Source organism: Ascochyta rabiei, chromosome 15 (assembly GCF_004011695.2).
Source record: "Ascochyta rabiei chromosome 15, complete sequence".
Lineage (NCBI taxonomy): Eukaryota > Fungi > Ascomycota > Dothideomycetes > Pleosporales > Didymellaceae > Ascochyta > Ascochyta rabiei.
Genome location: NC_082419.1, coordinates 358,895 through 374,446, shown reverse-complemented (window position 1 = coordinate 374,446; position 15,552 = coordinate 358,895). Strand labels below are relative to the sequence as shown.

The 15,552-nt window shown below is 34.0% G+C and overlaps 1 protein-coding gene across 1 annotated transcript, besides 22 other annotated features; it reads right to left on the bottom strand.

Annotated features, from left to right (window-relative positions):
• Window positions 1–72: 72 nt before the first annotated feature.
• On the bottom strand, window positions 73–1,476 carry EKO05_0008573 (uncharacterized protein; the record flags this gene model as incomplete). Its single annotated transcript, XM_038946571.1, has 1 exon — window positions 73–1,476. The coding sequence occupies one exon, from the start codon at window positions 1,474–1,476 to the stop codon at window positions 73–75; it is 1,404 nt and encodes a 467-aa protein (XP_038796113.1).
• Window positions 1,477–2,208: 732 nt separating this feature from the next.
• Window positions 2,209–6,822: a dispersed repeat.
• Window positions 2,303–2,338: a tandem repeat.
• Window positions 2,580–2,644: a tandem repeat.
• Window positions 2,665–2,673: an inverted repeat.
• Window positions 2,665–3,401: a mobile genetic element.
• Window positions 3,393–3,401: an inverted repeat.
• Window positions 5,892–5,929: a tandem repeat.
• Window positions 6,813–8,449: a mobile genetic element.
• Window positions 6,819–6,822: a direct repeat.
• Window positions 6,823–7,025: a long terminal repeat.
• Window positions 6,823–14,116: a mobile genetic element.
• Window positions 8,404–8,427: a tandem repeat.
• Window positions 8,450–8,474: a tandem repeat.
• Window positions 8,475–14,182: a mobile genetic element.
• Window positions 8,683–8,715: a tandem repeat.
• Window positions 11,318–11,487: a mobile genetic element.
• Window positions 13,911–14,116: a long terminal repeat.
• Window positions 14,111–14,305: a dispersed repeat.
• Window positions 14,117–14,120: a direct repeat.
• Window positions 14,306–14,307: 2 nt separating the features above from the next.
• Window positions 14,308–14,366: a tandem repeat.
• An 863-nt stretch (window positions 14,367–15,229) lies between these two features.
• Window positions 15,230–15,254: a tandem repeat.
• A 112-nt stretch (window positions 15,255–15,366) lies between these two features.
• Window positions 15,367–15,419: a dispersed repeat.
• The last annotated feature ends 133 nt before the right edge of the window (window positions 15,420–15,552 follow it).

The following is a 15,552-nucleotide window of genomic DNA, read 5'->3' as shown; positions in this document are numbered from 1 at the left end:
ATTCTTGAATTGAGGGGTAAGTGGGGCACACAACCCCTCATTGCGGCTGTCTGACCCATCCCAACTCCGTGATTACGTCCTACCAGTCGACCTCTGCAACGCGGTCTTCAACTTCTTATCCATCAGAATGCTCCTCACACGCGCTTCCAACCATTCAGTGTTACCCCAAAAGCCCCAGCTCGCCTGGAAGCGTAGCCAATCAACCAGAGCAATCTCCCAGTGTTGCACAAAGATCTCCCACGCATATTCTTTCTTGCTTGTGTCTTTTAGCTTCTTCCAATACCTTTCCAGCAGTTGCTTCTCGCCATCTTGCATCTCCAACGCGCGCGGGACGTGTTCATCGATCACTAGCATGCTGAGTGGCACAGAGCAAGTGAATAGCTTCGCCAGATCGCATGCTCCAAGACCAAGACCAGTGTACTGGAAATCGTAGAACGCTACTTCCTCTCCCGACTCACTGGTGAAGAGGTTCTCTGACTTGACGTCCCCGTGAATCAACGTCTGGTACTGTTCGATAGGACCGTGTCCCGACACCGATGGTGCGAGGAACGCAGCGACCATTTCCGAGATAGAACGGCTCTGGCCTTCTGACGGCTCTGTCAATACCTCTCTCCACTCAGATTCGTAGTCGTTTGCTAGGCCGTCGTATTCTTTCCGTCGCGTAGCCAGGTAGGTGTACCCTCCGTTGAGCCAGACAGTCTTGCCCGATGCATCTTGGCCATCATGCATGACTTCCTCTAGCGGTGGGAGCACCAATTTGGTGCGATCAAGATCACCTACTCGAGGCCACCAGAAGCCATGGAATCCAGACAGCCAGTCTAGTGCAGCTTTGACTTGGGTGCGTGATAAGGACCCTCGCTTTTCGCCGGCCACAGGAAACTCTTGCTTCAAATCTCTCATGATCATAGCGGTGGTAGAAGTACCATCCGAGTGGTGTTTGTTGATGCTCGCCAGACACTTTGCGACGAACACAGACGCAGGCAGCTGTGGTGCTAAGTGACTGTAAAAATACTGTTCAACTTGGTAGCTCAAGATCTTCCTGGTGTGGCCCTCATCTCCTGCTCTTGTTGGTGGCGGTGTGATCAATTTGAGAATGAAGGAGTGCGTATGTTGGGGTGTCGAATCCGCAGCATATGATTTCGAAGACTTGCGCAGCTTCTCGATTTTGGCCCTGTGTTCTTTCACGAGCGGGTCCCTCAGATTTCCCGGCAGGGAAGCTAAGAAATCTGGAGCCAATCCATCGGCTGCAGTGACGTGACATATCTGCCCGTATCCAGCCCAGAGCGACTGCAATAATGATATTGACAGTAGGTCAAGACCATTTTCTGCAAGCAGAGTGGATGCAACCTCCTGAGACGGTGATGGCGGCATTTGCTTGTTGAGAGGCTCCAGAAAGTGAAAGATCAAGATGAAAGCCAAAATAGGTAATCCAAGTCGGAGGGTAGCCTTCAACAACGATCGCAGATGTCGAAGCATTCAGTAAAGACAATTGCCCTAAGAGAGGGTGTCTAATCGAGTCCAGGAGTTCTTTGCTGCCCCCGAAGCACACTAGTGGATCTGTAGTCGCAGGAGATTCTCAGGTGGAATTGGTTGTATAGATTGAGATGAGTTGATGTACGTCGGTACGTACTTCACAACACAGGCTGCAAAAGGAAGGGCTCGGAAGCACGGGCCATCTCGGGGTTTTCCCTGTACGAGGTTTCCATCATGAAAACGAAAGTATTTGGGATATCACTTCTTGGATGGGCAATGGCAATGCTGGACCCCTAGAAGATAAGAAATAATCTTTCTCTTGGATCGCTGTCTCTGACAGTCAACGACGAGACCAGAAATAGTCCTCACGTCTTTTATGATAGCAAATACAGATCCTACATGTGATTGAGGTGATGATTCAGTCGAATCCACAAAAGACACCCAGCTTCTCACCTCAGCAGCCATGGCAGTAGTTCAGGCTAGGATCCGACGACCGTCAGCATTGCTTGGCTTGATAGGGGTAATGAAAGTAAGGCGCACTGCGGCGCCGCCGACAGACAATAAGACGCACTGGCAGCCATCATCAAACATTCTCAGTCATTTCACGACCCTTCAATTTCTTGTCATCAACCACAACTTTTGCGTCTACTGGACATGGAAAATAACGCAGCTGAGATCTGTAAATATTGTGGTAAGGGCTACAGGAAGGGTCGAAGAGCGACGGACCGAGCTTCCAGGAAGCAGGTCATCGGACCATGAGATTTAGAGGGCGGACTATAACTAAACCTAGATAGGCAGGCGACCATGCTTTAGCAGGGATCTCTAAAAGATAGCATAGTCTAGTACAGCTATATTAGGTATAGTAATAAGTTTTTACTAAGAGTTACTTAATAACTTAATTAAATATATTTTAGTTCTATTAAGAATATATTTTTGTAGTATAGCAGACCTTTTATATATATTTAATTCTACCCTAAGTAACAGCAACTATAATAGTAATAAAAGAAAAGAGAGTAGCTTTAGTCTTTATAATACTCTAGAAGTAGTTAAAATAGATCTTACTACTTAGCTAGGTGTTATTTAGAGTAGTAAAGAGAGAAATTAGGTATAGTAGATATAAATGTGTTTTATATATATTTCTAATATATTATAGACAAAGATCTAATTTATACCTAGAAGTTTACAGGGTACTACTTTTAATACTGTTAGGCTTAAGTATAGTACAGCGCTGCCTCTATATCTAAAAGGTCTTTAAGATAGGTATATATATATTATTTAGCTAACTAAAATTATATAGAGATTACTATAGATATAAGAAGCTGTACTAGTATAAGTAACTTAGGTATATTACTAGAATACGTTTCTACTACGTTTCTAACATATTTAATTAAGTTCTAGTACTCTAAGGCTGCAATATTATATAAATAACTAATATTCTGTCTATTTCTTAATAGCTATGCTTATAGATAGAAGTATAAGTATACTAGTATTAAGTACTATAAATATCTTTAGAATAGATTAAAAGCGTATTTATATAGTAAGGTTATAGAGGAGATATATAACAATCTCTATAAGATTTAGAGTAGTGTCTCTAAGAGAGTTTTAATAACTAAATAAAAGCAGGTATAGGTGTATAAACGTGTTCTATATATATTTTAAGTATATTATACTAATATCTTCTTTAGGCTATATATTAGTATTAACTGTAGGTTTAATAAAGGGTGTTATATACTAAAAAAGGACACATACAAGCTATAGGTTAGGCGCTAATAAGAGTAGGTAAGTAAGCTGTTTAGATATAATGTAATATAGTTAAATATATTCTTAATATGTTTTAGGGTATTAGTAGATATAAGTTCTTTATTACTTATAGATTATATTAACTAAATATAGATAAAAAACATCTTTTCTAATAGGTTTAAAAGGAGGTAGATGTAAGCTATCTAGTAGATCTCTTCTAGAACAGTCTCCCTATACTAGAGAATAAAGAGAATAGTAGAGAGCAGTATAACGTTATTAAGCCTATAATAGGTAATCTCTAAACCTATAGTAAGTAGTAGGAAATAAGTTCTAAGTATGTTCTAAGTATAACAGGTGTTAACTACCCTTAAGAATAGGGCTAGATTATTTGTTAGTGTAACTGTCTAGTTATATTTTATATAATTATTCTAGATAATCTAGAAAATACTCTATACTTTATTCTTATTATCTTTAGAACATATTTATATACTCTTCTTTCTCTATTTATTATAGAACTAGATTATATACTAGATATTATAAATATTCTTTATCTAATACTAACTCCTTAGACATTAAGATGTATATACTAAGAAGTAACCTATAATATATTACTAATATATTTAGCAGACTTCTTAAATTTACCTTAGCTAGTTACATATCTTGCTAGCTATAGATTCTATTTAATTAAGGATCTAAGTACTACCTTTATTAATAAAGATTATATTATATGTCTTATTAATAAGGAGAAGCTTACTTAGTTTCTATATAGTAGAGATATTAAAGGTGTTCTATTTAAGTAGAGACTTAAATATTAGGAACCTATAATAGTAAGTTAATATACCTTTAACTTATTTTAAAGATATTTATGTATACTAGGTATATATTTAATATATTATAACCTCTATAGCTAGGATAAGTATTATCTACTTTTATAATAAATAGGCAAAAATCTTTATTAAGTAGCAGATATTTTAAATAGACATGTTAGTCAAGAGACTTACAGGAGAATAGTTAGAGGTTCTCTTTACTGTCTTTTTACCTAACTATAGAAAAAGTATAATTAATTTATAACACCTTAAGAGCACGTTCTAACCTAGTTCTAGTTTTTACTTGTAGCTAAATTATTACTAACTTATAACAAAGCTAGATATATAAGAGTTAGTTTAAGCTATTCTTTATAAAGATTACTAAAAGAGCTAGTATATCTATTTAGTAGTACTATCTTTATACAAATAGGTTCTATAGAACTACTATTAACATAGATAGCAAGCAGATAGCTAGTAAGTTACTCTAACGTTGCTTAAACACGCCTTTAACAAATTTTAGGATTTAGAAGATATCTCTCTTTAATTAATCCTTCTAATTAACTATAGTAGTAGTAACTAATAAGTTATATATAATTCTATAATATCTACTTTCTATAAAGTATAGATTAAGAATATCTATAGACAGAATATATTAAGAACTTATTATAGGGACACTTAAAGTCTCTACTTAATATTAAAACAGCTGCTAAGTACTATAAGCTGTGCAATCTTCTTTAGTATAAGTACTAATAATAAAACTCTTTCTAGATATTTAAATATATCTAATTAATTTCTATTAGCTACTAAATTTTTATCTACTATGTTTAACTAGGTTAAATATAAGAAAAATTAGGTTATAGCTGCTAGTCTTATTTAAGTATATAGCTTTATCCTAAAATAAATTTAGGATAGGTTAGAATTATATTTAAATGCAGCTAAGTAGGCTAAGTTAAAGGGTTATTAGACTAGCTAATAGCTACAGCTCCTAGCTAGAGTTAAAAGGTAAGATGTGTAAATAGGCCTTAAACGTGTTACTAATATGTTTAGAGCAGTGCTATATAAATAGACCTTTAAGATGTTTAGGAGTAGATAAATAGAAATTAATATAGAAATAGATATAATAATTAAGGTATACTAAGCCTAAGTTAATATTTCTATAATAATATAGGTTATAAGAAGAGTAAGTGCTGTCTATATAATAGGTAGGAAGTATATTCTAAATATGTTTTAGGACGCTAAGAAAGAGTAGTAGAGTAGGAAGTATTTAATCTAACTTATAAGAGTAAGGATAAAGATATACTAGCTCTTTTATAAGCCAATTCTTCTAGCTATATTAAATAAAGGAAAAGAAGAAAAGATTTAGGATATCTGCAAATTAAAAGTACACTAAGAGAATCTCTTACTTAACTAGAGACTTAAGTTAGGTATATTACATAAAATGCGTTAAAAACATGTTCTAAATACCTTAATCTAGTAATACTTAATTAGCATCTTAACTATAGAATAAGATATAAGAGTTTAAACAGAAGTAGGAGAAAGCTTAATTTAAAAAAGAAGTTTAGGAGTAGGATATTAAGCAAAGAGAGGACACTCTTTATATAAAGGAGCAGAAGCTTAATATTTAAAGAAGAGAGCTAGCTATGTAGTAACTTAAGAAAGAACTTTAGCTATAAGAACGTGTTTAAAACATGTTCTAGCTACGTTTCCCTACTCCTTAAGTAGGCTTAGTTTAGTAAAAAAAATTTAATGCTAGTAGAAGTAAAGAATTAGCATGTCTTAATAAACTACCTTCCTTTCTACTACTAACTATTAAATACTTCTTTTTACTCTTCTACTATATAGGTATTAAGACTCTCTTACTTTATATAAGCTTATATAAATATACTATAAATATATTCCTAATATATTTAGCCTTTATACTATAAGTATGCTACTCTACTAATATTACCTTTTAGGTTAGTAGGGTTTAGTAAGTATAACAAGCAGGGAGAACTTATTATCTACGAAGGAGAGTTGTTCTATTAGGCTGTTATATATAAGAACTAACTTTATAGAGTATACTTTAATAATATTTTTATACTATATTACTAATATATTTAGTAGAAATTTAGTAATTAAGGTAGGCTTATTACCTATCTTAAGAAGTATTATTTAGACTATAAGCCTGCAGCCTAACAGACTAGCTAGTCTACTGTTTATTAAGAGCATAAAGCTCTTAACTTCTTTTATAATATAATAAAGCAGCACTACAGTATTCTAAAAGCTTATTCTGCTTCTAACCTAGAATAGACTAAGAACGTGTCTAAAACATGTTCTCCTTAACCTACCTTGCCCCTAGGACCTATTACAGATAATAATAAACAGGTTTAACCTAAACGTATTCTAGATATGCCTATATAATAGTTTAGCCTACCTACAGCTTCTATAGATAGTCTTTTAGTAGAGGATAGCCTTACTATAGTTAAACTAGCACTAAAGATTCCTTAAATATATTTTAAGAGAAATATACTAAAAGGAAAGCTTATATTTAAGTACCTACTCTACTAATCTAGTAACGTAAAATTAGGTAAAAAGAAGGGACAGCTAAACTATAAAGAATGTGCTAGGATATTAAAAGGAAATAGTATTCTCTACCTATATCAAAACTATAAGAAGTTATATCTTAAAGGTAAGTTTATATAGAATATATTTATAATATATTTACCTACTAATAGATATTAGAATACTTATTTAAAAATTAGTATATTTCTAAGTAATTCTTTAAGATATAATACACACATTAGGCTTTCTATATTTCTGTAAAGAGTGTACAAAGCGATTACGAGGGAGGATAGGGTTAAAGAGGATAGCAGGTGTATTGAGGTACGTAGTATGTAGTGACAAGACTAATTACTAGAGTATTAGCAATAACCTCTAACACCTTTATATAGTCTAGGCTGGCTAGCCCTATAGTAGCTTACTAAGACTAGCAGAGGTACCCCTAGGCCCAGCGCCTAATAATGCCTTCCTTCTCTAGATTGTTTAGCTTAAACAATAGTATAATTAGCAATACTGTATTATTTTAGCCTAGCTTTAGACGTGTTTACTCTGTCTGTCCTGTTATAGCTAATTCTAACTAGGTTTAGGCGTTTTAGACGCCTTGTAAGGCTAGATAGGGCTTAATACTAATTCTGCCTTTACCTAGTAAAAGTTAAACAGAAATCCTCTCTTACCTCTTACTTTACCTCTAGGGTCTAGGCAGCTATCTGCGCAGGCTAAAGCTCTAACTAGGTAGCTGGCAGCATATAAGCTATCTATACCCCTAGTTCTATTAGTTACTACTATATCCTACTTTGTTTTAGTAAGTACTAACCTATTCTGTCTAGCACTTTTATAAGGATAGCTAAGGGATTTTCTAGGTCTTTCTAGCACGTTCTAACACGTTTTAGCAGATAGCACTGTACATTACGCCCTAGTAACCTCTTTAGACTGCTCCTAACCGCTACTACCTACTACTAACTATTTCTAACTGTTACTAACTACTATTTGCTATAGCTGTTATGTTAATGCCTGCCTACTGCAAGATTAACATTACTAAGAATAGTAGGACTGCTAAGCAGTGCTGTATGCTATATCTCTACTATATTGCTAATAGTAATGTCTATAGGGACTGTTATTTCTCTACTAACCTAGCTTTATAGGGTAGCCTGCACTATAGGGAAGCCTAGGCCTACTACTATAGAGAGTGTTATAATAGCAACAAGAATTGCCTATTAGTACGTGTTTTATCTCCTTTTAGCTTGTTTTAGTATCTTTTAACATATTTAGGGCCCTAATAAGTACGCTAACAGCTATTTAAGGCTTTCTAGCAACATAGCGCGCCTTTACTCTAGTTGTTACCTAGTTACTACTGCTTATGCTGCTATTATTAATGCTGCTAGAGTTAAGACTACCCCTGCAACACCTGCTACTACTACGCCTATATCCCTTAACAAGAAGACTGCAATAGGCAAGTCTATTATTAACTAGGCCAGCTTATTGCTAGGTATAATTTAAGAGTACGTTCTAACGCGTTTTAGCTTATTACAGCATAATCTAACCTTTATAGGAACTATTTACTATAGAAAGAGCTACTTATACTCTATAATAGCAACACTTACACACATAAGTTAACCTTGTCTAGCATCTATATTAAGAAGTAAGATTAATCTAAGGCTAGCGCTGTTAAGGCTAAGATAAAGCAAAAGAAGATGTTAGAGGAAAGCAGTAGTAGGTCTAATCTAGATGCGCCTATTACCCCCTGCAAGAAGGTATTATAGCATGTTTTAACCTGTTTTAACAATGTCTAACTTCTTTTAGTTAAAGTACCATATTGCTAGCACTAGAAAGACCCTTAGTTAACTCTAGGAGGAGCAGGAGGAGCAGGAGGCTGCTGAACAGGCTGCCGCTAATGCTGCTGCTGCTGCTGCTGCTGCTAAGAAGCCTTATAGTAGTTGTAAGGCTACCACTTATACCTATAGTAGTAGTTATAGTTAGTAGATATTCCTTATAATAGAAGGTTTAGATTAATAATACCTAAGTTTGTAGTTAGTAGACAGTATTAGGCTAATATGGCAATTAGGTGTATTACACTCTTAGATAGTCTAAATAATACTAGAAAGGTGTTCTTCTATACTAATTCTCCTATATTTACTTATAATTATAACTATATAATATAGCGTGTAACTTTCTTTATCTCCTTATATTAGAAATAGCTATAATAGGCTAAAAGATATCTGCTTTAGCTAGTCTGTATTTCTTAGGGTAAGGTAGGGTTATATTTTCCCTTAGCGTAAACTATTAAACACTTATTAATTAAAAAACCCCTATAGGGAAAAATTATAATTAAGTAAAGGTATTTAGCCTTTTTAGTCCCCCTCTTTTTTAGACTTTAACCTTAATGTCTTATTACGCAGTCTAAGCAGTTACTTTATAGTTTTCTACTATTGTTTTAGCACTTCTTTAGAAAGATTTGTACTAATTTCCTAGAAGTTTTCTAATTTAGGGAATCTGTCCTACTTAATAAGGTATTCCTACTGTCTATTGTCTAGTTACCTTCTATTAAGGACTTTTTCTATATCCTACACCTTCTCTTCCCCTTTAACTATAGGTTCTTGTATTTGTTCCTATATAGATAGGAGTTAACTTCTTAGTGTGTATAGGTCTAGCAGTAACGCATAGAATACTAGATAGATCCCTTTTATTCCTAGCAGGTCTACTCTATATACACTAGGCCTAATCTAGGCTATAATAGTCCTAGGTCCTAGGTATTTCTAGTCTAGCTTCTTTTTTAGGCGTACTGTCCTAATGTTCTTACTAGAGACTAGTACTTTATCGCCTACTTTAAAGGGTGCTAGTAGTTGTTTCTTATCTAAGTGTTTCTTTTAATACTTGTTTAACTTTTCTATATTTACTTTGCAGGTAGCCTGTAAGGCAATAACTCTAGCAGCTAATTCCTTTACAAGGGGAGATTCTCTACCTTTTAATACTAAAGTAGGCTAATCTATACTCCTTAGATCTATACTATAACAGGCTTAGAAAGGTGTTACATTTATAGATACGTAAATGCTATTATTATATACAAATTCTACAATTAAAATTTATAGGGCCTAATTATCTTATTCTAGAGTATAGTAGCAACGTAAGTACTGTTTAAGAGTCTAATTTTGCCTTTCTGTTTAGCTATCTGTCTAGGGATAATAGGCTAACGTTAAGACTTGTCTTAAGTTTAAATAGTAGTTAAAGGTTTCCTACGTCTTTAAGTTCATTAGCAGCCCCTAATCTAAGATAATTTGTGCTAGCGCGCTGTGTAAGTAGATAATTTCTCTAATCTAGGTATTTGCCAGGTCTTTTCTATCCTAATTAGCCCTAGCTGGTATGTAGTGTAATATTTTAGTTAATTTGTACACTACTACTAATATTAAGTTATACACTAGCCTAGCCACCTTGCTAGGGGGTAGTTCTATAATAAAATCTATTATTACGTCCTTCTATAGTTAGCTTAGCACTAGTAAAGGTTATAATAACCTATATGGTTTGTATTAGGTAGTAGTTAATCTCCTATATACTAAGCAGTTGTAGTAGTAGTTAGATACATCCTTATTAATGCCCCTCTAGGTATATCTGCGCTAAATCTTCTCTAAGGTCCTTTGTGCTCTAAAGTGTCCTAATATTAGGTTATTATAACGTTCTTTAATAACTTACACTTTATCTTTTAGCCTTATAATTAAGATACACCTCTCCTTAGCTATATTATCTTTTTCTAGGTTATTTTGTCCTATTTTAACGTTGCTTAACTCTTTTTTAGTGCTAGAGAGTTTGTCTGTGTTGTCTAAGTCTGTTGTTAGCTCTGTCTAACTGTTCTCTCTTAATTCTTCTCTTTTAAGATCCCTTATGTCCTTTCTTCCTTTTACGGACAAACAGAGGGTTATAGCCACTACTAGGGGAGTATTAGGGTTCCTTCTAGTTAGGATCTCCTAAAGCGGTTATATAAAAGCCTTATTATACTTTTATAAGGGGTCTTACGCCTCTCTTATGTAATTAGGACACTGTAAGGGTCTATCTATAGGGTTTGTAGACCCTAGGTAATAAGTAATTATAAAGTTAAACTTAGATAACACTAAGTATGCCCTTACTTACTAATAGCTAAGAACCTTTGTCTCTATAAACTATTTTAGGTTTTAGTAATCTATTAAGATCTTAAAGAAGGTACTGTCTAAGTATCTTTGCTAATGCTGTAGGCTCTAGACAATTATAAGAAGTTCCTAGTTGTAAGTATTATAGTTATACTCTGCTTAGATTAACTTCTTTAAATAGAAGTCTACAGGCCTCTATTAGGCCAGCTTCCCCTCCCTAGGGACTAGTTAACTAAGGATTCCTAAGATAGCGCCTCTAGAGGTATCTACTTTAATCCTAGTCTGTCTCCTAGGTACAAAATAAACTAAGATAGGTACGTTAATAAATAAATCCTTTATATTCTAGAAAGCTTATAGGGATTCTTTGCTTAGCTTAAGAGGCTAACTCTCCTCCTTCCTTATTACTTAACTAGATTTAGCTAAATTTAGCCCTTTCTAGGTTAATTAGGTTAATAGCAAGGCTAATTTAGAAAACCCTGTAATAAATCTCTAATAGTAGTTTATAAAGCCTATAAATACTTAGATATTACAAACTATGCGCAGGATTAGCTATTCTTAGATTGTTTTAACCCTGTCTAGGTTAATACTTACCCCTTTAGGTAAGACTATATACCTAAGGTACTCTATACGTTAACAGTGCTATTTACACTTATCTAAGCGTATATAGAGGTTTGCTTTGCAAAGCCTCTCTAAGACCTTCTTAATATGTCTAATATAGTCTTCCTCTGTCTTAGAGTATACTAATATGTTGTCTAGATACATAATATAAGTTACATTAACTAATCCTATTAGTGCCTTGTTTATATAGGCCTGAAATTAGGCAGGAGCATTTATAAGTCTAAACAGCATTACTATATACTTAAAATGTCTATACCTAGTTTAAAAAGCAGTCTTCTACTTATCCCCTTCCTTAATTTAGATATAGTAATATGCCTTATGTATATCTAGTTTAGTATAAAACTTAGCTTACACTAGTTGTTCTAGTAACTCTGTAATTAGTAGCAATAGATAGTAGTTTTTAACTGTTATCTTGTTTAGACCTCTATAGTCTACACACAGTTATAGGTTGCTATCTTTCTTCTTTAAAAAGAAAATAGGCGCCCCTGCTGGCAACCTTAAGTGTTATATCTAGCCACGTTGTAGATATTCTGCTAGATACTTCCTAAGTATCTCTAATTCTGTTACAGATAGACTATATAACAGTTAGTAGGGGGAAGTAGCTCCTTCTGTAATATTAATTGCTAGGTTGTGCTCTCTATACTCTAGTAGGACCTAAGCATTATCCTCTAATCCTAAGTGCGCATATTCGCAATACACTTCTAGAATTAGGCTCTTTTTAGCAGATATTAGGTTATGTATACCTACTAAGTTTACTATATATATATAAACGTCTACTAAGGGACTTCTTATAGTGTGTTTAAACTCTTTAGCATCTTCTAACGCTATTTTCTCTAGTTTAGGAGAGTCCTTATACTTCTTCCCTTAGAAGAGCATACACTAGCTTAAATAGCTTAGCTTAGGGTTTATCTAGTTAATCTAGGGTAATCTAAGGTATATCTTGTACCTTTATAGGTCTGTAACTATAAAAGGTATCTGTTAGACCTCCTATCTTCTACAGGAGTTAATAATAGATACTTCTGCTATAGTTACTCTATAGATAGGCAATTCTGCTCTGCCTACACCTTTAGCTACTATTTTATTTAATAGTATAACCTCTAGATCCTGCTCCTTTACTAGGAGAACTAAAATTAAGTTTAGTTATAACCCTCTATCTATTAAGGCTTCTACATTCTCTGCGTTGCCTATAGATGCTTTAACTATAAGTAGGCATATATATTCTAGGTACACTACCTTATAAAGAGAGATATTCTCCTTCTTCTTATTAGACAATTTAATATAGGCTACAAGAGAGGAGATTAGCTCTTAGGTCCCTTGTCTTTTCCTAACTTATCTAGAGCAGGGTCTTTCTAGTTTAACTTTAGCTTTAGGTAGTTAGGGCAGTAGTAACTAGTTTCTCTATACTTAAGGCACGCGTTTTAGGTCTTATATAGCCTATCTTAGCCCTTTTTACCCTTTACTAGCTCCTTACAGAACTTCTTAAACTTAAATAACTTTTTTAGGGTTTTTGTATTCCCCTCTAACCTAGAGTTACTAAATTAGCGCTTCTGTAGTCCTTTGTTAGTTATCTTACCCTTAGCTAGAGTCTTCTTAGGTAGCTGTTAGCTATACTAACCCAGTCTCTAGTTAATAATATTAGCTTGTTCCTCTACCTTTAGGATTGTGTCCCTTTAATTATAGAAGATAAGAAATAAGTCCTTTTATATACTAGGGAGTAGTACAGCAATATATTCTAGGACTTAAAGCTCTAGCGTATATAAGTTGCCTAGTTCCTCCTATAGTAGACGTATAAAATCTAACAGATCTATAGGGGACTAAAATTTCTACTACTTGTATTACTTTAAGGATTTGTATACTGCTTACTTGCGTTTAGCTAGCATTTCTAAAGCGTCTAGTATAATTCTTTTTAGCTCTTACTATGTTAGTTCCTAGGTTAGCTAATTACAGCAGTTAGTTATGCAGTAGGCCTGCTACAACATCTTTAGGTTCTCTAAGAGGTACCTTACGCTAAAGTTAATCTTTTATTCCTCTATAAGGAAATTAACTAGAGATTAGAAGAAGTATCTCTTACAATCTTTCTCCTAATAGTTGTATTTAGCGCAGTTGCGCTTTACGTACTTCTATAGGGGTTTAGGTTATAGAAGGTTTATAGATAGGGAAGATTGTAGTTTCTCTACCCCTTCTAGTACTTTTTAGAAGGATAGGATTATTACTAGATCTCCTTTGTTGTATTTGCGTCTAAGTTTATAGAAAGAGGAAAGTTCCTTATAGTCTTTTGTCTCTTATAACTAGTTACGCAAGTTTTCTAACTCCTGTTATTAATTACCTACTTCTAGGCTATTCTAGCCTTCTCTAGCTAAAGCTGCCCTATAGATGCAAATTCTAAGGTAAGATATACTGCCTAGAGGACCTATAGATCCTCTTAAGGCACTATAGACACTTAGTGTCTGTTAAGGTATCTCCTTATCTGCAGAGGGAGGTGTTACCTTACGCTCTACCAGCTCTCCTACAGGTAGGTTGTCTTAGTCCCTCTCTAAAGACAGTAAGCCTAGATAATTTAGTTTAAGACTTATAGTAGCTTAGGTCTATCTTTAATTATAATATAAGAGTAATTAGAATATAAAGAGTATACAAAGTAATTACAAGAGAGGATAGGGTTAAAGAGGATAGCAGGTGTATTAAGGTACGTAGTATGTAGTAATAAGACTAATTACTAGAGTATTAGTAATAACCTCTAACACCTTTATATAGTCTGGGCTGGCTAGCCCTATAGTAGCTCGCCAAGACTAGCAGAGGTACCCCCAGGCCTAGCGCCTAACAATTTCTTAAATACCTAAAGAGAAATCTTAAGTAACTATACTTAATTTTATAATTATATATAACTATAGTATAGAAAATAAGCTAGGAACACGTTATAAACGTGTTTAAGGGCTAGTAAGGTTAGAGGGGATAGAGGAGAGGACAGAGGACCTAATAGATATTAGGTTCTCCTTATTATCTCCCCTATCCTCCTCCTAATTATTATTATTATTATTATTGTTATTATTATTATTATTGTTATTGTTATTGTTATTATCCTTTTCTTCTACAGCTAGTAGGCCTACCTACAGATTGCAGTTCTTATAGGCTAAACTACTCTTAGTAAAAAAGATATAGGCTAAAATATATTAGAAACCTGTTAAAAGCATATTATAGAAAAACTAACTTAGGTATTCTAACTAGTTATAGTTAGGGTAGAGGTTAGCTCTACTAAGCGTACCTACAGCAGTAGCTATATAAATAATATTAAGCTAAAAGATATTTAGTAGATGTACTAAAATAAGCTAGAAATATGTTTAGAAGATGTTGCACTTACACTACTATCTAGCTAGAGGATTGCTAGCTAGGGAGGGGGCTGTAGGCCTTAGGCTTAGGTAAGGGCTAGCTGCTGCTAGTATATCTAGGCCTTAATATTACAGTAGGTAGTTATAATAGCATTATACTAAACTATAATAAACTTAGAATATATTAAAAATATATTATAGTATTTAGACTTATATAGTACTTACTAGTACTCTATAGTAGGTAGGTAGCTAGTACTGTATAAAGAGGGCGCTAGCTATATATAGCTATACTAGCCTAGAATATAGGTACATAGTATACTTTACCTACTAAGTTATTACTATATAAAGTTAAAATATATTAAAAAAATATTCTAGGTTTATTCTTACACTATAAAGGTTTCTGCCTTTTAGGTCCTCTTAGTAGAAGACCTCTCTAATATAGATAAACAGGCTGCCTATAGTGTTAAAAGTAAGGGCTAGACAGCTATATAGTAGGTAGTAGAAAGTATAATAATTCTTATAGTTTACCTATAATATATTAGAAATATATTTCTAAGATATTCTTTAAGATATATGTTGCTATTAAGCTAGGTAGTAGCTTGCTAGGCAGCTATGCTAGTAGTATTAGTAGTAGTTATAGTTATAAAAAATTTTTATATTATTATTTTACATAAAATGTCTTAAAAATATGTTATAAATATGTTCTAGTGCCTAGCGCGCTAATATTGCTTTAGTCTTAGCGCCACTCTATGCGGCTTAGACTATGGTCCGCCCTCTAAATCTCATGGTCCGATGACCTGATGCCTCCCGAGCTTCAGATCGCACAGGCGTTACGTCATGCTTCGCGCGCATGGATGGTCTCACACATAAACAGACCTATCTTCGTTCGACTCGAAGCAGAACCTTACAAAGCTCCACCGCGTTCCAGATTCTGCATTA